A 21,734-nucleotide genomic window follows, 5' to 3' on the forward strand; every position below is an offset into this window, starting at 1 on the left:
AGTCAACTGTTGCTTGATATTTTCACAGCCACCCTGTGTGTTTCCACTGAAAGGTGGGTGATAATGTTTTTACCTCTGTCTGCGCATCTCTGTGTGTGTTAGCAAAATATCTCTTGAACCGCTTGACGGATTTTATTAAAACATGCAAAAAAGTAATCATTAGATTATCATCCATAACTGTTTCACATTTAAGGTTGACTTGATTCAAGATGGCTGCCACAGCTAATCCAACTTAGCAAACACAAAATAGCTACAACTCAGTCGGTTTTACAGATATTGAGCTAAATTTTGGTGTGGTAGTTGCTGGGAGTCATCCTTAACACACACTCTAAGTGCTGACTGAATGTGCAAGTTCTTTGTTTTTAATTTTACCTAAAACTATTGGTGTCAACTCTGTTTGTCTGTTAGCAAAATATCTCATGAACCACTGCGTGGATTTTGATGAAACTTTCAGAAAGTACAACTGCACAACTACAACTACAAGTGATTAACTATTAGAATCAACCCAATTCAAGATGGCCGCCATAGCAAACTGACCTTCAATACGCAAAAATGTCTAAAACTCAGTTGATTTTACAGATACTGTGTTAAAGTTTGGTGTGTCAGTAGCTGAGAGTCATTCACAACTCTTGCTCTGAGCACTACACATAACATGACATATTGCTCAAAACTTTGCCATTAACTACTGGATCCAACCTGGTTTGTCTGTTAGCAAAATACCTCATGAATCAATAGATGGATTTTATTTAAACTTCTAGAAAGTAATCATTGGATCGAACTAAACAACAGATTAAATTCTGGAGTCAATCGAATTCAAGATGGCCGCCACGGCTAACTGACCTTAGAAAACACAAACACGGCTATAGCTCAGCCAGTTATACAGATATTGAGCTAAGATTCGGCGTGGTAGTACCTGAGAGTCATTTACAACACATACTCTGAGCGCTAACACACCGCACAAGATATTGCGATATATGCCGAGATCTCGCCTAGCATCGTTTCAAGGTTTGACCAAAAACAGCTGTAACACTTCTCAGCAGAAACTGATGATTAAAACTCCTGCATTAAAGGCTGCAGGTGATGTGCGTTCCTTCAAAGACCAGGCCTTTCATTTCACGAGTGTTTTATGCATTTCAGAGGCTACTCCCTAAATGACAGGAGCTGCAACTGTTTCCAGATTTAATCCCATCTCACGGCTGGATTTTAGAATCACCAGGTGAGCACAACAAGCAATGACAGGTGGTGCCAGCCTCAGTTTCTCTGTCCCCCCCCCACTCCTCCTCGTCCTCCTCCTCCTCGTCCTCCTCCTCCTCCTCCTGCACTGAAGACACACTGCACAGTGTGCCTGCATGGACTCAATGACCCCAAATTCACAGCTGCTCATGCCCGTCCCTGCTCTGTAACCAAACTGCACACGGAAACAGAACCCGAGCGAAAGATTCAAAGCCATGTGTAGGAACAGATTTTGGTCAAGGTCAAGTGAGGTTTGTTTGTTTTATTCTTCATTTCCAGCACAGCCATTCAGGGAGGAGGAGGAGGGGGGGAAAACCCTATGGTGACATTCAAACTGGATGTTTTCTTGCAAGCACTGCAGTGCTCTTTTAAATCCCTATTTATTCTGTGGCAGACAGTCACATGACTGCCTACAGACGTCAAAATACAATACTGTAGGCTGCATGCAGCATGGAGGGACCATTTTTCTCCAAAGCTGCAGGTTTTCCCTGATCATTCTGAAATGAAACAAAACCCTGTGTATGGGTTCTTATAAAATAACTGCAATAAATGTTATTTTCCTTATAATGGTGGCTCAATAACGAGTGTTAGTGATGTTTTAGTGGCAGGGCGTGAGGAGGTGCGCTTTTTTTTATTCTGAGTGACTGTCACGCCCGTGAAAACGTGTGTGTGTGTGTGTGTGTGGGGGGTAAACCGCTGCTGACTCGCCTATAATTCCACGTTTGTTGTGAAAGGTCTGAGGTGGGGGGTACTGCGGCACTTTATTGAGCACTAATCACCCCCCCTCCACACACCTCCACGCACCCCTCCACTTTAAGCAGGAGACGATCCCGATAAAGAAAATCCCACCAGGGGGGTCCAGACACCTGCCCAGAGACGCGCGCCAACACATCCTCACCAGACACGCACGCACTTATACACACTCATACACACACACACCACGTCACCCATATTTTCACAATCGCAGAAATACCGCCCATATACACTCACACTCACACACACTTAACCCCGCCGTACTTACGCACTCACGCCTGCTCGTATTCATGCAGATGTGTTCCATCATGGCTGCGCAGTTGTTATTATTACTACTATGATGATGAATATTTCTATTATCATCATGATTATTGCTGAGGCTGTTGCTGCTTTTGTCATTAGAAATAAAGAAACGCCAGTGCGCGTGCCTGCATCTCCAGTCAGCTGATGATGGTTTGTTTTTGGCTGAAATATTAATAAGAGCTCGTCACGACCAACCACACGCTGCGCCTCGATCCTCTTCTTCTCCTTCTCCTTCTTCTCCTCCGCGTCTTTTTTATCTGCCAACATGAGAGCTGCGAGTCCTCAAGGTTGGACCAGCTTGCCTCCGCGCGACTGAAAGCGAAAGCGCCATCGCTGTTGTCACTGTTATTGATATCCCGAGCCCCTCTCTCTCCGGACCCTCCTCTCCGCTAATTAGAGGGCGCGTTTCGGCCGCTGACAGCCGCCCGATGTGGGTTAGATGATGCGAGCGGCTCGCGTCGTGATTTATGGAGCAAAACACGCGGGTCCGCCACGGAACGGGGTACATACCTTGGCCACCGGATCTCCTGTGGTTGGCGCAGAGGTGTAGAACGAGGCGACAACCCAGACTCGTAAAAAAAAAAAAAAAAAGAAAAAATCAGACAACAACAAAACCACGCCGGTTGTTGATGACACAGCTGTCTCGGCGGGGGGAGGGAGGGAGGGAGAGGAAAAATCCAAGATGTGTCAGTTGACGCGAGGATGAAAAATCCGATGTTCAGACGCGCATCATGGGACTGACGCCTTTTCCTTGACGCGAAGGCTCTCCCATTTTCAGGATAAACAGCAAGCTGGAGCTTCGTTTCTTGTTTTTTTTATTTTTTTTTATTTTTTTCTTACTACCGAGGCGCGGCGGCGGGGGTCTGAGAGGAGCCCATGATGCTGCTGCTCAGCACGGCGTCACAAACAGCAAACACCACCTCAGGATCCGAGCCATGCTGCTGCCAGGTCCTCACAGGAGCGCGAGAGGGTGGGGGAAAAAACAACAAAACAAATTAAATGCTGTAAAATGTCAAAACAGACCAACAAAAAATTATATTTAAAAAAAAAAACAGGGGGGGGGAAATGCGCAGACATCAGCGCGCTGCGTTGGCGCGGAGCATCCTCCTCAGCGTGCATTTGCATCCATATTAATATTCATCCAGCAGGCTACTTCCTGAGAGCAGACGAGTGGTTGTTTTTTTTTTTTTTTTCGGTGAGGAGGGGAGAAAATAAATAAATATATAAGCTCCGGAGGGCGCTGAGTCCAGCTGAGGCTCAGAGCAGGACCAAAAGAAAAACCACTGTCACATTCATTAACACAAGCCTTGTTAAAGAACCTTTTTCTTCTTCTTCTTCATGTCTATAAATATTAAACATTTCTGAAAAAAATGGCCCAAAATTCAACATAAACATTGTAATAATCTGAGTTAAGACAATGGGGGAAAAAAACGCTTATTTTCATGCATAAACTGTACAAGAAGTACAGTACAAGAGAACCAGGATTAAAAGGAATATTGACGCTCATTATGGTCACCATGGTAACCACACTTAGACTGCACATTTACAGGCAGGCAGACAGAAACACAGACCGAAAAGCAAGCCTCAAACAAGCAGTCGCTGCACGAAACCTACAAGTCCTATCTTGATCATTTTTGAACTCTAATGGGCTCATGTGTGAATTTTTCCTGCAATGTTTTATATAAACTATATCAGTTAAAAAGCTCCTCATTTCTAGTTTTAAAGAGAACATTTTGAGCTGAAGTATCCCTGAAGTCTATGGAAGCTTGGGTGTGCACTCTGAGGGGATCTGAGAGACGACCATATGTTGATGTATAAGTTTTACATGTACTAAAAAGGATGTGAGAGTAAGAAGAGAACATTTTTGAAAAGTTTATGCAGCTCATCACACTCTGAACTCTGAACAGTCAGAGGTAACATTAAACTGTGATTGTGTAAAAGAAAAAACAAAAATAAACATGACAAAATGCCAGTTCAGTCATGTAAAGTCAGTCTTTAAATGATGTTTCTGTAAAGTCTGTCTGAGTTAAAGAACTCTCAAAACTCATTCTAGTGTATAAGGAAATTTTGTGCTTTTATTTTTTACAAAATTCATCCACGTTGTACAATTTACCACTACTAAAAGTCTTCATCGAGTATAACATTGTGATGTATAATTTGCATGCTTTTTTTTTTTCAAGCTGCGGGAGTGAAAACAGACAAAAATTCTGAACAGATTAAAGCTACTTCAAAGCTTGAGCACAGGCGCCACTAAGCTTCATGCTTTGTGCAACAAAGTGAGCTGAAAGACAGTAAAAGGATTAGTAGATGAAAATTATATGACATGACTGAGTCCAAAATAATATTTTAGGGATGCAGGTCATGATCATTACATCACATTGGGTTATCAGAGGAATATTGTATAACTGTGGATCTAAATATGTCATGAACATTTTGATAAGTATGTTTTATTTAGATTAAGGTGTGTCACTGCACTGTCCTGCCTTGGAAGCCAATTGTCTCATGACTTCCGATCACGAGTTGCAGAACTGAATAAATATCTGTTCTGCGTATGATGTTGTCGCAGCATTATCAGACTCTTGCACTCTGCTGAACCTGTGTCCATTGCTATAGGAATTTTGTGATAAATCTCCACAAAAGACAAGTTCGACTTATTTGAGTCCACCAAAATTTCTGAAAATCCACAAGAGATGAAAAAACACTCAGGACAAAACACAAAAAGAGTTGCCTGAAAATATATGAAGTGACCGCTGCTGAGCGCTGGATCAACATATAAATTAATCTGAATCATCTTAATGAGAATATGTCTTTTAGAATTAAAGATGTGCTGTAAAACCTATCACTGTAAATCTGTAGTAGACCTTCAGTATTTTACAATCTCTGCATTGCTGTAAATGTGACAAATGATGGTGGTTTTATTTTAAAAAGGATGTTTTTACAGGACGTAAAGCATATTTGAACCCATGGTTTACATTCTGTATTGAATTTTCTCGTTGATAACTAAAATAGTCTCTTTTACACATTGGTGCATGGTTTGGGTTTGATAGTGTCAGATAACATCATGGTGTTGGAGGCTCAAACCTCAGAATCAAGAGGAGCAGTGTTGCGTTCTTCCCTTGTAGATTTGATAAGGAGGTCATGAAAGTTTTTCCAATCCATGTTTTGTGACTCTGCAGAACTGTGCTCCCCGAAGCTTTTTTTTTTTTTGGGTGTTGCAGTTGGAGTACGGGCTGTTGGAGTTACTCTTGTGGGAGATATCTGGTCCTTGTTTAACCAAAGCGAGAGCTGTGTCCATATTCTCGGCACCGTCAATCTCGTTCCCAATGTTAGACTCCACCAGGGCTGTCCCTTGTCTCCGATCCTGTTTGTGGTGATCATGGACAGGATCTCAAAGAGCAGTCGTGGAAAGGATGGGGTCAGGTTTGGAAACCTCAAGGTCTTGTCTCTGATGATGTGCTTCTGTTGGCGCCTTCAAACCTTTGAGCTTCGGCGTGCACTGGAACAGTTTTCAGATAAGTGTGAAGCAGCCAGGATGAGAGTCAGTTCCTTCAAATCCGAGGCCATGGTTCTTGACCAGAAAAAGGCGGAATGCTCCCTCAGGTTCCAGGATAAGTCTTCTTTACGTCAAGAAGTTCAAGTACCTGGGAGCTGTGTTCCCGAATGATGGTAGGCTGGAGCGGGACATGAACCGACAAAAGGGGACCTCGTCTGCAGTAATGAAGGTCTGATTTGTCAGGGTGAAGAACGAGCTGAGCTGATAATAAAAGCTGTTGACTTACAGCTTTCAGAGCAGAACTGCAGCTCCTCCATATTAAAAGGAGTCAGCTGAGGTAGTTCAGCTGTCTGATTAAGATAACTCCAGGACGCCTCCATTTGAAGGTGTTTTAAACATGTTTTAAGACACCAGGGCAGACCTAGAACATGCTGGAGGGACTATAGGTTTATACTGTGACCTGTGAATGCCTCGGGATCCCACAGGCAGAGCTGGAGAGAGTCGCTGGGGAGAAGGATGCCTCCTCGCTTTGACCTGCTGCCTCTGCAGTCCAATCTTGGTTAAGGGATCGAGATGGATGGATGGATGGATGAATGGATGGATGGATGGATGGATGGATGGATGGATGGATGGATGGATGGATGGATGGATGGATGGATATTAAATACACAGTTAAGAATGCAATAAAACAAACACTGAGCATCAAAAAACCCCTTTTTAATATTTATTATATTTTTAATATTTCCGTCCCCCTCAGCTACACACCCAAGCTGGATACAAAAAAATAATTAATAATTAAAATAATCAGCCTAAGATCCCTTTTCAGACCCTTGATCTGAATCAAGTTTTCAAAGTGTGTCTGTATCATTTCATTGGAATAAATATGAGGAAGGAGGGCATTTGCATGTGTATGCAAATTGCTTCAGTTGTTCATTCTGTTCATTTTCGGTAGCATGTATACATAAATATGTTTTCACAAAATAACCTGGCCATCTGAACGTGTTTTTAAGCCTCTCACGAATCATATCTAAAGCAGTTTTCTGTTTTGTTTTGCTTTTTGTTTGGCTCTTCCTCTGTGCATTTTACTTTAAATACCTTTAAGTGGGCGGAAACCTTTCCACTTCCTGTAACTCCTGTTTTGTGAAACACCTGCCGCAACGACAGAGGTTCACTATCTTGTCCCAGAGAAATCATGTAATTTAAACAAACTTCTGGTAATGAAATCATTTTTTGATCATTTATTTCCGATAAGAGAGTAGCCATGGCTCCTACTTATGTTAGCAGAGAGAATAACCGTTTATAAGAAGAGTACCTTTTTGGATTTTGACAAGTCAGAACATCATGTAAAGTTGTCACATTTGAGCGAGCTTCTTTAGGACTGAATGGCACTAAGTGAACAGACTGTTACGTAATCTTTTTAGACCGCCAGAGTGAGCAAACAGGCACACAACATACATAAAGCAACACTAATCCAATCATAAAATCACTGTATGCCCGTCTGATTATGCTCCAAAGATCCATTATGCAAAGTACCAAACTGTAAAAGTGTTTATCTCTGACACAGTGTGCATGTCAAAGTATCGGGGGAGTGGATTTGTTATCAGCAGCCTCTCAGTAGGTGATCTGGTCAAAGTGCGCTGTGGTGAACTGTGGAAATCCAGTGTGAGTTCATTCATTCAAATAAACCTCAGAAAAAAACTCCACCAAGGTAATGTATAGTCTTCTTTGTTGGACAGAATGATCAGAATAGTTGTTTTGGGTTGTCGTAATCACTGCAGGCCAAGGCTGTTTTTGTGTATCCACCAGCCGGACTGATAAAAGTTTTATTTGTGGGCGGATTATTAATTGTGCGTATGAGTTTGCCTGATAGCTCGTTCATGAGTGAGTCATTTGATCAGACTGCTGAATGCCACCAAGTTTGTTTGTTTTTTAAGCCTCTTTCTTCCCCCAAAATGAAGACCGAGGACCCGAACTGCAGTATTGCTAATCAGAGCAATCTGTTCTCAGTCATAAAGATATCTATGACCAGTTTTATTATCTTCAGTTCATTCCTGCAAGCACTATTTTTCTACGCCTACAAACTAATGAATTTAATCTAAGTTTAAAATATCATTCATTGCTAAAAAAAAAAAAATGCTCTGACCTCCAGGCTGCAAGAATGACTAAAGAAAAAACTCAGAAGAAGGAGTTCATAGAAGCATTAAGTGTTCTTCAATGGGTGCTGAGTTTTCTTTTCTTGGGTAAGAATCAATCACACAGATTTCTGATTTTTAACTGTTGCTAACAACAAAGCTGCAATAATGATTCTGCACAAGCTCATACAAGACATTTCTTGTGACCCTAATGGACTCCCATGTGTGGACACCATGTCATCCGACCCCAGGAGTGGCTTGTTTAATCCTGATGGTGTATCTTATGTTTACCTCCTGGTGGCCGCTGGCCATTCTTTACTTCATGTGGCTGGTGATCGACTGGTACACCCCTGAAAAAGGTATTTCCATGTCTTTTTTCTTTCTTTTCAGTTCAGACATTTTAACTGTTAATTGTATGGCAATGCCATACAATTTAGATTGTATGGCATTGCAGGAGTTGCACACATTTTCAGCGCTTTTAATAAAAGATATAAAATCTTAATTCAGAGACTTTTACCATTTAAGCTGTCCATATGCTACTAGTTACTGACTCATTTAGTTACAGCATAATGTTTAAATGCCTAAAGTGTCACCACTTGCCTGACAATGAATCGCAGCTCCGTAGCAAAACAACCAATCACAGCAGAGTAGAGCATCCCTCCGGATGATCCAATCAACTAGCTGAAGTTCTTCACAGGAGGAAATCATTACAACATCAAATCAATTAATTCATTTCTCTTTTGTGCATCAATGGTGTAGGAAAATAAGACCATTACCAGCTTCATACATCAAGAAATAGCGGAATACAGACTGTTTATTCAATGTTATTGGTTTTATCTATTCTAAATATATCCTTTGTTTGCGTTTTAGTTTAGAGTTATGTGAGTTTTTTTGCAGGTTTTTGGCAAAAACAGTGGACATTCAGGCTTAGTACCTTAACAAAGTTTAAAACTGGGACTTCTTCAGTGTCTGTAAGACTTTTTTTGTGTCCATCAGGGGGCAGAAGAACAACGTTTGTGAGGAAGTGGAAGGTTTGGGAACACTTCAAAGACTATTTTCCAATAAAAGTAAGTTTCATTTAGCACTTTTTCCCCTCTCACATTCAGCGACATCCTATAATGTAGTCTTATTAAGTTTGATTGCAAAATATGACCCTGACTAATCAGCTACAACCACAAATCAAAAACAGTTTCCTACCTTGAAATGTTGGTATTTTTTGTCGCATCCCTTAAAAATTGTTCAACCATTAAGAACAGAAAGCAATGAATCATCCTGGTGGAAATTTGTTCCATTCTTCGTGCAAACGTGTTTTAAATATTGCAGCAATATGGGGTTGCCACCATGTTTGGAGACAGGCCAGTGAGTGCAGAAAGTGGTTTTACATCGTCTTGTTGAAAAATGCAAGACGAGCCACGGATTAAATGTGTTTTCCAAGGCACCATATGTTGCTGTAAAATCTCAGTGTAATTTTCTGCATTAATGCTGCCTTCACAGAGGTGTAAATGAGCTTTGGCAGCACTGACACCACCCCGTACCATCGCAGGGCCTGGCGTTGGGACTTGTTGCTGAAAACAGTCTGGATGACCCATTTTATCCTTGGTAGGAAGCACATGGTCCTATTCTTCCAAACAACCTAAGGAAAAGCGACTTGTCTGCCCCGGAGCTTCATTTTTTTACTGTGTGTTGTTTCATTCAGAGAGGTTCATACTGCCTCTGGACAAAGTTAACACAAAGCTTCTGTTTGCACTGAACATTTTTCAGTGACATTTAGGAATTTAAGGCTGTATTTTGGCTCGGAGCAAAAAAAATGCTTGTGTAGCTTTATAAGCTACTTATAAATAACAGTTCTGGTTGAATAGTTGTCCAAGTTACTTTAACATCATGGCTGCCCAGTTTAGGTCCATGTCTTTACTTGTGAACAGTTCAGATATTTTCTCACAAAGTTATTTATTTTTTTTTATAATTATGACTAACTTTAAACTGTTTAAACTTTGTTTTGGATGTGTTGTTGGCCTAAAATTCAAGGACAAATTCATAAAACAACTGACTGATAGAGACAAAAATATATAGATTTTAGGTTCATAATGTCTGCACTGAAATAATATAGAAGTAAATCTTTCAAACCATCCCCAGCCTTTTCTCGTTTTGGGTTCTACTTGTTAAGAAACAAAATCATTTGCATGCCGTTCCAATATCTCATAAAAAACATTTATGAGATGTGAAATGTGCGCAAATTAACTATAATCTTCCAGCCCAGGTAATGTCTCCTTCAATTCTTGATCAAGACTATAGACCTATGATATAAAAGTCCACATGATAAACCTTTTTATTTCCAAGGTTATAAAACACTTTCATTAGCCGGTTAACATAAAGCTCTGCTCTTTATCTCCACGCAGTCAGATAAAGTGCGGTAAAAGTGGGTTTGGTTTCCTGATTAACAGCAGAATCTGACTGATCAGCTACATTGTCACTGTTTCACGCTCAGCTGGTGAAGACAGCGGAACTGAGTCCAAACAAAAACTACATCTTTGGCATCCATCCACACGGGATCATGAGCGCCGGAGGGTTCGCCTGCTTCAGCACCGAGAGCTGCGGCTTTGCCGAGGCGTTCCCCGGGGTGAAGCCCACCCTGGCCATCTTGGCAGGCCTTTTCAAGTTACCACTCTTTAGAGAGTACCTCATGAGTGCAGGTATTTGCCAAATAGTCAGCAAGGACGCAAACTATTCAGTCTCAGTCTTTCAGCCTATTCAAATTTGGTCAAAACTGACTGTGTAGTAATCATACTTCTACACCGGACTGATGCTTGGACCTTTGTCTGGATGTTAAGGTCTTTGTCCGGTCAGCAAAGCAAGCCTCATCCACCTCCTCTCCAAAAACGGCAAAGGAAATGCGGTGGTGATTGTGGTGGGGGGTGCTGCTGAGTCTCTGTCCTCCTCTCCTGGAGTCAACACGGTGGTCATGAAGCAGAGAAAAGGGTTCATCAGGGTGGCTCTTGAGTTTGGGTGAGGACACACAGATAAAACAATGCCGTACTTACCGCTGCCACGATGACTTCCATAATGTCTGATGATCTTCCACAGAGCTGATCTGGTGCCAGTTTACTCCTTCGGGGAGAACGAACTCTTCCGGCAGGTGGTCTTCTCAGAGGGCAGTCTGGGTCGCAGGTTGCAGGACTTGTTTAAAAAGTTAATGGGTTTCGCCCCGTGTCTATTTATCGGCGAGCGCTTTGCACTCTTGCCCTACAGGACTCCAGTCACTACTGTTGGTAAGTATTTCATTACTCTCCAATTACTACCAACAGTATTTGACGCCTTTTTTCATATAATTCATCTCTTTTCAGTGGGAAGTCCAATCTCAGTGCCAAAGCTCGTCTTGCCGACAGAGGAGGACGTTGATCATTATCACCGCCTCTACATGGAGGTTCTAACCAAATTATTTCATGAACACAAGGTCAGCTGTGGACTTTCTGAGAACCACGAGCTTCGGATCATTTAGACTTTTCTCTTAAAGATTTGGTTTTTGCTGCTTTCAGCAGGGATGACTGGAGTACAGATATGGGCTACCTTCACAAATATTTTGAGGATACTTTTAAAAAGTTATCTAGCATTTCTAGGATTAGTTAAGGAACCCACTCAAAACAACTCACCATGGAGGTGTGGTTACCCATGTTGTCAGGTGTAGAATGCATACATTTACCCCACCTTGAAAACGTATTCATATCCTTTGAATTTTTCCGTATTTTGTTCAGTTACGACCACAAACTTCAAAGTATTCTCCTGGGATTATAAATAGATCAACACAAAGCCGTGCATAATTGGGAAGTAGAAGAAGTGAAGATGAACAGAACTCTGAGATGCTCAACACTTGGGATATAGTTTTACAACCTTACCCTGCTTTAAACTCAAATTTATCTCTGACCTGTCTGGTATGTTCCTTGGTCTTCGTGATGCTGTGTGATCAATAATGTTCCGCAACAAACCCCTGAGGCCTTCACAGAGCGGCTGTATTTACACTGAGATTAAATTACACACAGTAAACAAGCCTCTGTTTTCTGATTCAGCATTGGATTTTAGCTCAGGGTATCAAGCGTAAGGGGCCGTTTCTAGATTTTTCTTTGTAAAAAAGAAAACCATCTACTATTTTCCTTCCACTTCCTAACTATGCATGTTGTGTTGATCTATTATTTAAAAAACAATTAAAATACTTGTAGTTTGTAGTTGCAATGTGTCAAAATGTGGTAAAGTTTAAGGTTTATGAATACTTTTGTCAAGGCGCTAAAATGAGCGATTTACTGACATGACAAAATATGGAAAAAGAAATCCACATTTAGATACAAAGGATGAAGTAAACAAGGTTTAATTTGCCAAGATGTGCTTATGATTATGGTTTTAATAATTAAACTGTTATTTCTTAAACAGAGCTCTCAGATCAGTCCTCCAGTTCATTAAACTGCTGCTGTCTTACCTGCTCATGTTTATGTAAAATCAAACTGGTTTACATGTTATTATTGAGGGAAACTGATCAGTTTTCACCCCTTTTGTAGCTGTAGTCAGTCTAAATGAAAGCTGTTTGTTGTAAATCTACCAACAAACAAGCCTTCTGAACATTAACTCAGCTGGAAGACAAGCTTTAAATTATTAGAAGGAAAATAAGTGCAGCACATTTGTGTTTCCAGTTGTCAGATATAATGATGAAATCCCTTCCATTAGCGGTAATTAAATCTTAGCGTACCCTCTCTTATGAGACTGAACAAATCTTGCAGGATTTTAATTTTATTAACTCGTCGTCTTCTAGTGGTTGCAGAAGATCTCTTAGACTTTCCAATATTTTTTCTTGCCCAAGAGACCTTTTTAAAGTCCTCCTCATTACTCATGTTGTTTAACTTATGAGCCCTCTTAAGGCTAAAATGCTTTGTCAATATTATCTATCTTCTTTCAGCTCTAGTCTGGTGTTAAGGAGGATTTCTTGGAAAATTTGAAAGGGGTTTTTGAAAATTTTATTTTCACTGCAGCTGTTTCACAAAACATGCTTTATGGACATGATGATGGACCTACATAAAACAGCACACAATACGATGACTTAATTACATGTTTTAATTTTATTAATAGGTCTGATGGTTTACTTTTTCACCCTTTGTCCAATCAGAGAGCATGGCATCTAAAACTGAGTTGTAACATTTGGGTAAATCGTCCCTTACCCTGAAGTGTTTGCTCCTCCTCCGGTCACCTACCTATTTAGGATACAACCCATAATGTTTTTGCAGATATTAACAATAACAAAGTATAAGCTTTGACTAATGAATATAATCTGAGGGCCATTATGTGGTTGTGATATTTTTACAAGCCGGTGAAAACAGAAGTATTACTGTGTTGTACATGGTATAACCTTTGCAACATGTTTTAATATTTGTGTATTTTTGTTTACTTGTGATCTAGTTGGTGGAAATGGAAACACCACAAAGCTAAAATAATAAATTATTGGTTAAATGATTGATCATTTTTTCTCTTTTAGTTTGCAGTGTAAACCCTATAGGTGAATGTTTTAAGAACAAAAACAAACTACATTTATTTGAATAAACTGAAATTTGTACCTTTTTGTGTCTTCAATGAATATGAAAATTAAATTAAGTCCAGCACTAATGCTGATCCTTGGCTCAAACATGTCCTGATAAAGATATGTGTCACCCACTTCCTGGGTGGATTACTTCATCAGCTGTTTGTGTCATTTGTTTCAAACACAAGGTGATTTTATTGGACATTCTTAATCACAACTTTATTGATGAATCAGTTTACAGCAGTACAGAAGCATCTTGTAGTTGCACAATCATTACAAAATGAAATACTTGTGAAAAGAAATAATGCAAGTACTACAAAACAACAGGCCGAACAAAACACTGGTAAGGAGTGAAGGCAGGAAGGACTGAGCAAACCTTCTAAAAGAAGTCCATATCATCTGGTGCATCCAGGTCACGGTATTCAATGATATTCCGTGGATCGCCTCGGAACATTCTGAGATGGGTTAGGGAGGAACAGCCAAGGAAAGGGAAGAGGAATGAGCTTAAAAAGAAACCTTTACAATCCGTAACAGCAGAAATAAGAGATCATCAAAACTCACATCTATAACCGGTCGTACCTGATGTTGCGTGGCTTTCCCAGGTAGCCACCTTGGCCGCGGAAGTTGTCATAGTTTCCTCTGCCTCCTCCGAACTGATTAGGAGGGTAGGGAGGTCCACCTGTGACGAAACAATACAGAAATTAAAGTCTGCCTGAGAAAAACAGTCCTACTACCAGAACATGTATAAGCTGTAATGTACCGCCGTATCCCATCAGTGGTGGACGAGGCTGAGCAAAACCCATCGGACCCTGAGGACCTTGAGGAGGAAAAGGCAAAGTGGGAGAAAGCAGACCTGTGGGGAAAAAAAACACACATTTTTATGTTTTTACAAACATAGCTCACTGCTACTATCTAAGCTCTAGAGTTGCAGCTTAAATGAGAACTGGGCTAACCTTGCCCTGGAACAGGAGGAGGTGGAAGTTTGATCTCTGGAAGCGATGGTCTCTTAGCATCCATTAGGAAATTGTTGAAAAACAAAACCTCCTTTTTCACCTCTTCAATTTTGTCCCCATGTTTATTCAGGATGTGCTTCCGTACGAACTCTGGACCCTTAAAATTCATTTGAAATGAATGACATAAATTAAGGCGCAACATGAAACATCATCAATATATTATTTAAACTTTCAACAGGATTTTGTAAATATTTCACCACAGCATTTTAGTCTTTAAGCTTTCCTAAAGCTCACCTTAAACTTCTTGCCACTTAGAGGGCAGAGCCACTTGTCTTTTCCCAGCTCTTGAGTGTTGGCAGACACAAACTTCTCCACTTCCTCCTCGGGATCCTTACGACCCATCTTCGTTGCCTCTTCCTCGGACAGGACTTCTTTTAAAGTAAACAAAGGAGCCAACTTCTCCTCCATCATTTTCTGCCACTGTTGCACTGTTTAAAGAAAACAAAACATGTGATTGAGACTTTAAAAAGCATTAGTTGTGAGCTTTAAAGGTCTAGTGTGTGTGATGTAGTGACATCTAGTGGTGAAACATCAGCAATACAGATGGGGCTTTGAAATGGTCCCTTTTTGGTTATAACAGCAATAAAGCACAGATGTAATCAGGGTGACCTGTGAGGTATTTGAATGTTCATTTTACTTATTTAATTCAAGTAATGAAAACACATTAAATATGATTTCTGTCAATATATTGCTTTAAAAATGACTTGCTGAAACTTATTTAATCAAGACCACAATATGTTATTAATCAAAATGTAATTTTGCCACAAAAAAAACAGCAATTACACATTACTGCCAATTTGTGTCAAAATATTTGCAAAGATTAGAGGATATACTCATTATGTGTCGCACACTTTAACAATAAACGCATTTAGTCTCATCCTTTTGCTCCTACATGCGATGCAGTAAAGAAACACACTGACCCTCTCCTTGTGTGATGCGATTGGGAGGGATTGGTCCACGAACATGGATCATGCCACAGCGATTGGGCATTTCATCCTCGCTGGGGTATTCACAGGTGTTGTAGTAATCGACTGAATGCACGATCCGCAGATACAGGATCAAACGGTCCAACACCTGAAAAAAACAAATACCATTCACAATACCTGCTTGTAAATATTTAATCAACCAACTTTAGGTAGTTTCAGCCAAAAGGAGCAAAAGGAAATCATAAGTGAAACCTTGGCTAGTTTGTCGTCCCTCTCCACAGTCATCTCCGTAGGGTTTCCCTCCTTAATGCTCTCCTCGGGATCCAGTCCACTCCCAGAGCCCAGGAGCTCCTCTTCCTCAGCACTCACCTCCTCTATCAGGTAGTCAGCGATATTCTTCAGCACCGGGTTGTGAGCCGGCAACTGTTAGGAAAAGGAAAGCACACTTGATCGACTCACTAAATCATTTACTGAACTTTGCACAAACGTGTCCATCAGCACGGTACCTCAGTGCCTTGGTCCTCCTCTTGAGTTTTGCTGTTCCACAGGTCCCCCTTCTCATCCAAAGCATGAATGAGCTTGGCAGACAGCTTGATGTCGTTGCGGAGCACCTGCTTATGCTGAGTGATGCCGTTAATGTTACGCACCCGGCGAGCCAAGTCCCTGTTCACCCCCGGCGCCAGTTCACAGTCTCGCAGCTTTTAAGAGCAAAACGTGAAACTAAGTTTTAACGGCCAAATAAAAACTGACATGAAGTAAAATAGGCAATGGTAAAAGTCTCTGAACGTGTGCTTCAAATGCAGCTCTGATAAAAAAAAAGTCAAAACGAGCAGGAATACAAATGCAATTTAACAGTGGCAAATCAAACATTGGCTTAATCTACAACCCACTTTAGTTTATCCATGTTAAAAACAATAAATCCTTAATAAGGAAGAGGTAAAATACATATAATAAAATGTTTGACACAAATATTGTTCATGACACGTCGGGGACACCTACACGTATGTTCTGAAGGTCCCAACAGATTTCCTTGATATTGACGCTTCGGTCAAACGTCACCCAGCAGCGTCTGAAAAACCTGAAAAACAACAGGCTTCACTAAAACACATTTACTGTATCTATGCTCTTATCTCACACCATGAGTGCCTTTATACAACTAGCAAATTGTAAAGAAGTAAAATGGGGAGAATGTCTTTTTATTTATTTATTTATTGAACCAACCTGCGCTCTGGATGAGGGTCAGACAGGCAAACACGCAGAAAACCAGGATATCGCCGACACAGCTTTGGAAAAAAAGGTCAGAGAAGAAAAAAATCGATTCGGTATCTCAGTGATTCCACATCTCTCAAGTGATCAAGAATGTCTGCTATGTTTCAACTCACAGCAATAATCTCAGCCTTGGAAATAGTCGGAGCAATGCTCCTCATGAACAGAGAACAAGTCTTGTGCAGCGGCCACGGTCTGGGAGAGTCATCTTTGGGCTTCTTCTCTTCTTTTCTGTCCTCCTCAGACTTTGCTTTGTCTTCTAGGACATAAGATAAAAAGGGTGGGTGGCGAGTTCATACCTCTGATTATAAACTCTGGAAACACACAAAATCATTCAAAAGCATTGTGAAAGGAAAAACAGAATTCACAAGTTTGATTCCTCACCTTCACCGTCCTCTTCTTCCTCATCCTTGTCTTCCGCTTCTTCATCTTTGTCTTCTGCCTCTTCCTTCCTGTCAGGCTTGTCAGAGCAGTTGGAGTTGGAGTCTGAGTCGGAGTCTGAGTCGCTCTCTGAGGCGCTGGCTTCATCGTCACTGTCCTCGCTGCGCTTCCTCTTTCTTCTCGCCTGTCACATGAAAACAGCAGCAATCAGGGCTGTCTGGGGGGTGTTTTTATGTTGCCAGCGTGTAATTTTATTAATGAGATCAACAATAACCTTCTTGGGTTCAGGCATTTCTTCTTTGACGTCCTCTTTTCCTGCCTCCTCTTTCACATCCTCCCCATCTGCTGTGGCCGCTCTGTCTGCGCTGGCAGAAGCACTCTCCTCCTGTGGCACAGCCGGCCGTCACAAACGCAGCTCGCTAAAATCTTTGCCAACAGGACAATAGAAAACAGCACACACCTTCTCGGTTTTGTCTTTTTCCACTGAGGGTTTGCGGTCCCCCGCCAGTGTTTTGAGGTCTTCCTTCTTCGGAGATTCAGCTCCCCCTGCGACAGCTGCAGACTTCTCCCTGTCCACTTCCTCTTCGGGTGGCATGTCCAAAATGCGAAGATCGTGGTCAGTCCCTCCTTCCATCTTTATCACAGCTGAAGGCAAACAGGAGGTTGCGTTGGCAAACAAAGAGGAAGGCAGCTGCTCTCCAAAATAACTTTCGGTAATTCTTCTGTTACTTTAATAAATATAAAACTCGAACATTTCTCTTTAAGCGGTCCGAGTCCTCACCTGCATCCAGAACCCTGATGATGGCCAGAGTCTGCTCAATGTCCATGGACACATTATCAAACCAGCCGTTCTCCAGCAGGAACATAAAGACATTCAGGCGGTTGTGCAGGCCGCTCTGAGCCTCTGCCTTAAGCCGGGTGACCTCGTCCGGGTGGTATTTGGACCTGAACCTGTGTCCAGAGGTGGGATCCACAGAAGAGCGGGGAGGGAATGACGGGGGTTGGGATGGACAGGATGCAAAAGTTACAGAAGAAAGAGACATTACACATCTAGGCACACTTTAGAAGTCATAACATTAGATTGAACATTTTGACTGATTTAAGGGTTTAAAAAAATCCTGTTATGAGATTTTCAACAAACAATGGGCTATTTGTTGGGAGATGTTTAAAAGAATTCCATTACATCAAAAGGAATTTCAGCATAAATATATATGAATTTATGTAATTTGTGGTCTGTAAATCCTAGCTCTAAACTGTAATTATGACAGTTTATTATGTTTGGAAAAAAAAACTTTACTCACCAAAACATTAAGAAAAGCACAGTTTTCAAAATCAAGCATTTGCATATGGTAACATTAAATGTTTATCATTGAGTGGACCACAGTTACCTTTTGCTCTGCCAGTTTAATAACAAATAATTACACAGAGGGGAGGGGTCTCTTCTGTCAAAATGCGCTCCACTTCACCCCAGTGGTGTGTCTGTACACACACAAATTCGGTTTTGGGACTCGATCTGATCCAAATATAAAAAGACAAGGATGCAGAAAAAAAAAAAAAAATAGAGAAAAGAAGAAAAAAATCCTCCATGTGTAGAGGACTACTTGGCTATCTTTCTAAAGTCCCTGGTACTTTGTGTCTAAGAGCAACTGCATTGTGCGCAGTGCAGGCCCTCGCTATCTAAGACCGACGGGTGCGGACGAGTTCCACTTTTCATCTGGGGTACAAAAAAATCGTCGTCAACGTGGAAGTGAAGGGGAGAAGAACGGGTTAGGGCAAAACAGAACTTTTTTTTGTGCATGACACCTGCGGAATAAGTAGTAAGCATTTAGAAAAAAACAATACACAACTGTGAATTGTATGATAGCAAATAAAAAAAAAAACGTCAATCCATAGAACAAAGAGGACTAAAATCTTTGGATTTTATATGAATTTAAATATAATAACAAGCTACAGCGCAGTACCTAATCTTTCACTGCCTTTAAAACTCTTCCTAAACTCTCACCACACAATAACATTTAGCAAACTGAAGACGTGGATTAACGCTACCTTCAGGTTGAGTTTCTTAGGTCATTATCTGATAAAAGGTGCAAAACTCTTCAGTACCAAAATAAAAGTGTATATACCTGGTCTTTAATAATGCAATTTGTTTATTAAGTCCTCCCTGCTACTGATGTGTAGATATCATTAAGAAGTAATCTCTCACCTGAATATGCAATACACTGTTTTCTCATTTAAATGCCAATATTAGATTTCTTAGGTGTTTTATTTATATGTTCGATTTAATCTAACCGTAGAACAAGACTCAAATTATTAGATCGTTTATAAAACATGGCTATTTCTAAAATAACACTGACAATTAAGCAATAAGATGAAAAGCTTCTTTCTGGTGATAAAACTAGACACTAAATGAAAATGAAAACAATTATTAAACTTGGTTAACCAAGTCTAGATTCCACGTCTTATATAGTAAAGGCAGCTCAGATCGTACCACTCTTCATCTTTATGAGCCAAAAAGAAGTCCTGCATCTGCTGCCGGCGGAAGTCAATCTTGTACTCGTTGTAGCGCTTCACTGCTTCAGTCTCATCCACAGAATCGTCCAAAGACAGCAGGAACTCCTTAAAGTTCTTCATTATTGGAGGGGGAGGACCCAAGTCAATGTCGTGGATGTTACCGAGCCTAATGGAGGAAAGAAAAGTTGGATGTGGAGTTGGTTAGGTCAATAAAATGACTCGGGACTTTATGCTGTTTTAGTTAGTGATGAGGCGGGTCAATGGTTACGTCATTATGCCTCGTTTTAGAAACTGGATTTTATCTCACAACCCAACCTGTTTTTGGTAAAGTAATTTTGCATAACCATTAAAAAGATCAAATCGGTGGAATGGTAATAATATTATAAAAGGCTCACAGCAGTATAAAACTAAACCGGACTGTTCCCCGAATCCATTTCTCACCTTGCTTGAATAGGGATCCCCTGATGAGGCTGCATGAGGTGCAGATCAGGGTGGCCCCAGTGCTGCGGCGGGCCATAGCTCGGTCCTCCTCCACCACCAAATCCCAAGTCGTAGCCGCCACGGTATGGGTCGCCGCCATGGTCATCCCTGCCAGGACACCGAAAACAGACTGAATAGGAGAAGAAACCACCTGGAGGACTTTTTATCAGTGTTGTTAATAATCTCACCAGTCTCTTCTCATGCGTTTCTGCTGGGGACTCATGTCGTGTCTGGAGGGGGAAAATCTCTCTCGCCGACCTCGGTCATAATCTCGGTACTCGCCGCGGCTCCGGCGCTCCCTGCCCCTGTCCCACTCCCTGAGGTGTTGATTCAGAAAAGAAGAAAACCAACAAACAAACGTGAACTTATTGGTCTTATCAGTTTCATTTGCACACAATATAAGAAGGATCACCTATCAGTCACATTGTGGTTGCATTAAGCTTTACCACACATGGTTTCTGACGGCTGTAAGAGACTTTATGAGATTTGCCACAATGATTTTTCTTTCTGTACCTGTCATTCCAGTCATCTCTGCGTCTGTCCTCTCTTTCTCTTGAACGATCATAATCACTTCTCTCCCGTCGGAACTTGTCTCTTCTCCTGCGGTCGTACTCATCATCACTGTCTCCCATCTCCAAAGACAAGAAGCAAAAGAAAGCTTAGCGCTTTCGTGGAGGGATGGATGGAAAACAACTCGACAGCGAGCTTTGGTATAGGACAAAACAGTGTTTTCGTCTAATAACGAGCACTAACAAAACGAGACCTGTGGAGCAGACACACACCTTAACATTTAAATTCAAAATATGTGAAGAAAAACAACCCTAAAGGGTATCACCAGCCCTGATGGGGAACCTGCTTACGGCCTGACAGACACAGGGGCTATCCAGCTTCCGCTATGATACTGTCTAAAAATTTGAGTTTTATCAATTTCTCCACCAGCTTATTTGATATCCTGACATAAAACATATAGAATATATGAATAGATAAAAGCGTAGTAGCTAGAGTCAAAAAAGGTGTCTTAGCAACTGTTTACGGCGACTTTGAAAATGCTAACAATGATCGTTAGCTTATACGCTAACATCCTACAAATGTGACTTGGCCTAAATTATAAAATCAAACATCATGTCGATCATTTTATTGTAAATAAGAGACTGTGTGCTGTCTTGTCGGTTCAACAAAAGCTGAAAAGTTATATTAAGGCAAAGGAAGGCACGCTATTACCTTAAATTGTAATTACTTGCTTTGAAACGTGCCCGTTCGTCTTTACGGCTTCTTCTTGGAGTTGCGTAACAATCGGTATTCAGCAAACAGCGACGGGTGACGCTACCGCCCCCAGCTGGCGTGGAGGGCAACTCTGAAACATTTCCTTAAAAAAACAAATAAAAGCTAGAATTTGTTTGTATTTTTTTCATTTATCTTCTGTCAAAAGTTAGACATAATTGGTATATTTTGAAATATGATTGGCTGAGTATCCACTTGAGCTAAAAGTAAAATTTTATGCAAGTAAATGTCAGTTTCTGGACGTTTAAAATCAAAAGCTATGGATCTAAGGAGTGTTTTGGCAATAAATTTGCGCATATTTCACAGAAAAGCACACACTTTTGCTTCAATATGCTGATGTAAATTCTCAGTCATTTAAGATATGGTAAATAAAACCTATAAAAAGTAAAAAAAAAAAAAAAAAAAAAA

At 40.9% G+C, this 21,734-nt stretch overlaps 3 protein-coding genes across 7 annotated transcripts in view; 1 reads left to right on the top strand and 2 right to left on the bottom strand.

Annotated features, from left to right (window-relative positions):
• The window catches only part of LOC108248274 (neuronal tyrosine-phosphorylated phosphoinositide-3-kinase adapter 1), a 33,300-nt gene extending 29,865 nt beyond the window's left edge, over positions 1-3,435 (bottom strand). Inside the window, exon 1 of the mRNA XM_017436942.3 lies at positions 2,800-3,435. The gene's annotated coding sequence lies outside the window, so the exon portion shown is untranslated. The remainder of the gene's footprint in view (positions 1-2,799) is intronic.
• Positions 3,436-6,926: 3,491 nt separating this feature from the next.
• Positions 6,927-13,560, top strand: mogat3b (monoacylglycerol O-acyltransferase 3b). Of its 3 annotated transcripts, XM_025010773.2 has the most exons (9): positions 6,927-6,996; positions 7,347-7,490; positions 7,932-8,022; positions 8,166-8,273; positions 8,911-8,981; positions 10,400-10,604; positions 10,743-10,917; positions 10,996-11,180; positions 11,256-13,559. In XM_025010773.2, the coding sequence occupies exons 3-9, from the start codon at positions 7,941-7,943 to the stop codon at positions 11,408-11,410; spliced, it is 981 nt and encodes a 326-aa protein (XP_024866541.1). In that variant the 5' UTR covers positions 6,927-6,996; positions 7,347-7,490; positions 7,932-7,940; the 3' UTR covers positions 11,411-13,559. The 3 variants fall into 3 exon arrangements, with proteins under 3 accessions (XP_024866541.1, XP_017292421.1, XP_024866542.1); XM_017436932.3 differs by having other exon boundaries at positions 6,933-7,495; positions 11,256-13,560; XM_025010774.2 differs by lacking the exon at positions 7,347-7,490 and having other exon boundaries at positions 6,937-6,996.
• Positions 13,561-13,670: 110 nt separating this feature from the next.
• Positions 13,671-21,390, bottom strand: srrt (serrate RNA effector molecule homolog (Arabidopsis)). Of its 3 annotated transcripts, none has more exons than XM_017436960.3 (20): positions 21,267-21,390; positions 20,559-20,677; positions 20,234-20,362; positions 20,007-20,153; positions 19,543-19,731; positions 17,836-18,005; positions 17,515-17,699; positions 17,329-17,439; positions 17,058-17,238; positions 16,790-16,929; positions 16,629-16,690; positions 16,407-16,485; positions 15,914-16,105; positions 15,660-15,830; positions 15,402-15,555; positions 14,716-14,909; positions 14,422-14,578; positions 14,229-14,321; positions 14,048-14,147; positions 13,671-13,923 (listed from the first exon to the last, which is right to left on the bottom strand). In XM_017436960.3, exons 2-20 carry the CDS (start codon positions 20,675-20,677, stop codon positions 13,848-13,850), a joined length of 2,649 nt encoding a protein of 882 aa, XP_017292449.1. In that variant the 5' UTR covers positions 21,267-21,390; the 3' UTR covers positions 13,671-13,847. The 3 variants fall into 3 exon arrangements, with proteins under 3 accessions (XP_017292449.1, XP_017292448.1, XP_037834898.1); XM_017436959.3 differs by having other exon boundaries at positions 16,790-16,932; XM_037978970.1 differs by having other exon boundaries at positions 14,030-14,147; positions 16,790-16,932.
• Between the last annotated feature and the right edge of the window lie 344 nt (positions 21,391-21,734).

This window comes from Kryptolebias marmoratus, linkage group LG13 (genome assembly GCF_001649575.2).
Source record: "Kryptolebias marmoratus isolate JLee-2015 linkage group LG13, ASM164957v2, whole genome shotgun sequence".
Taxonomy (NCBI): domain Eukaryota; kingdom Metazoa; phylum Chordata; class Actinopteri; order Cyprinodontiformes; family Rivulidae; genus Kryptolebias; species Kryptolebias marmoratus.

Excerpts from the sequence above, each read along its gene's own strand:
- mogat3b (XM_017436932.3), top strand. The coding sequence starts at position 7,352 with ATGTCAAAGTATCGGGGGAGTGGATTTGTTATCAGCAGCCTCTCAGTA. Across the intron at positions 8,982-10,399 it reads AAGACTATTTTCCAATAAAA|CTGGTGAAGACAGCGGAACT; the intron begins GTAAGTTTCATT and ends TTTCACGCTCAG. Across the intron at positions 10,605-10,742 it reads AGAGTACCTCATGAGTGCAG|GTCTTTGTCCGGTCAGCAAA; the intron begins GTATTTGCCAAA and ends CTGGATGTTAAG.
- srrt (XM_017436959.3), bottom strand. The coding sequence starts at position 20,677 with ATGGGAGACAGTGATGATGAGTACGACCGCAGGAGAAGAGACAAGTTC. Across the intron at positions 20,363-20,558 it reads AGAGATGACTGGAATGACAG|GGAGTGGGACAGGGGCAGGG; the intron begins GTACAGAAAGAA and ends TCAACACCTCAG. Across the intron at positions 13,924-14,047 it reads GGAAAGCCACGCAACATCAG|AATGTTCCGAGGCGATCCAC; the intron begins GTACGACCGGTT and ends AACCCATCTCAG.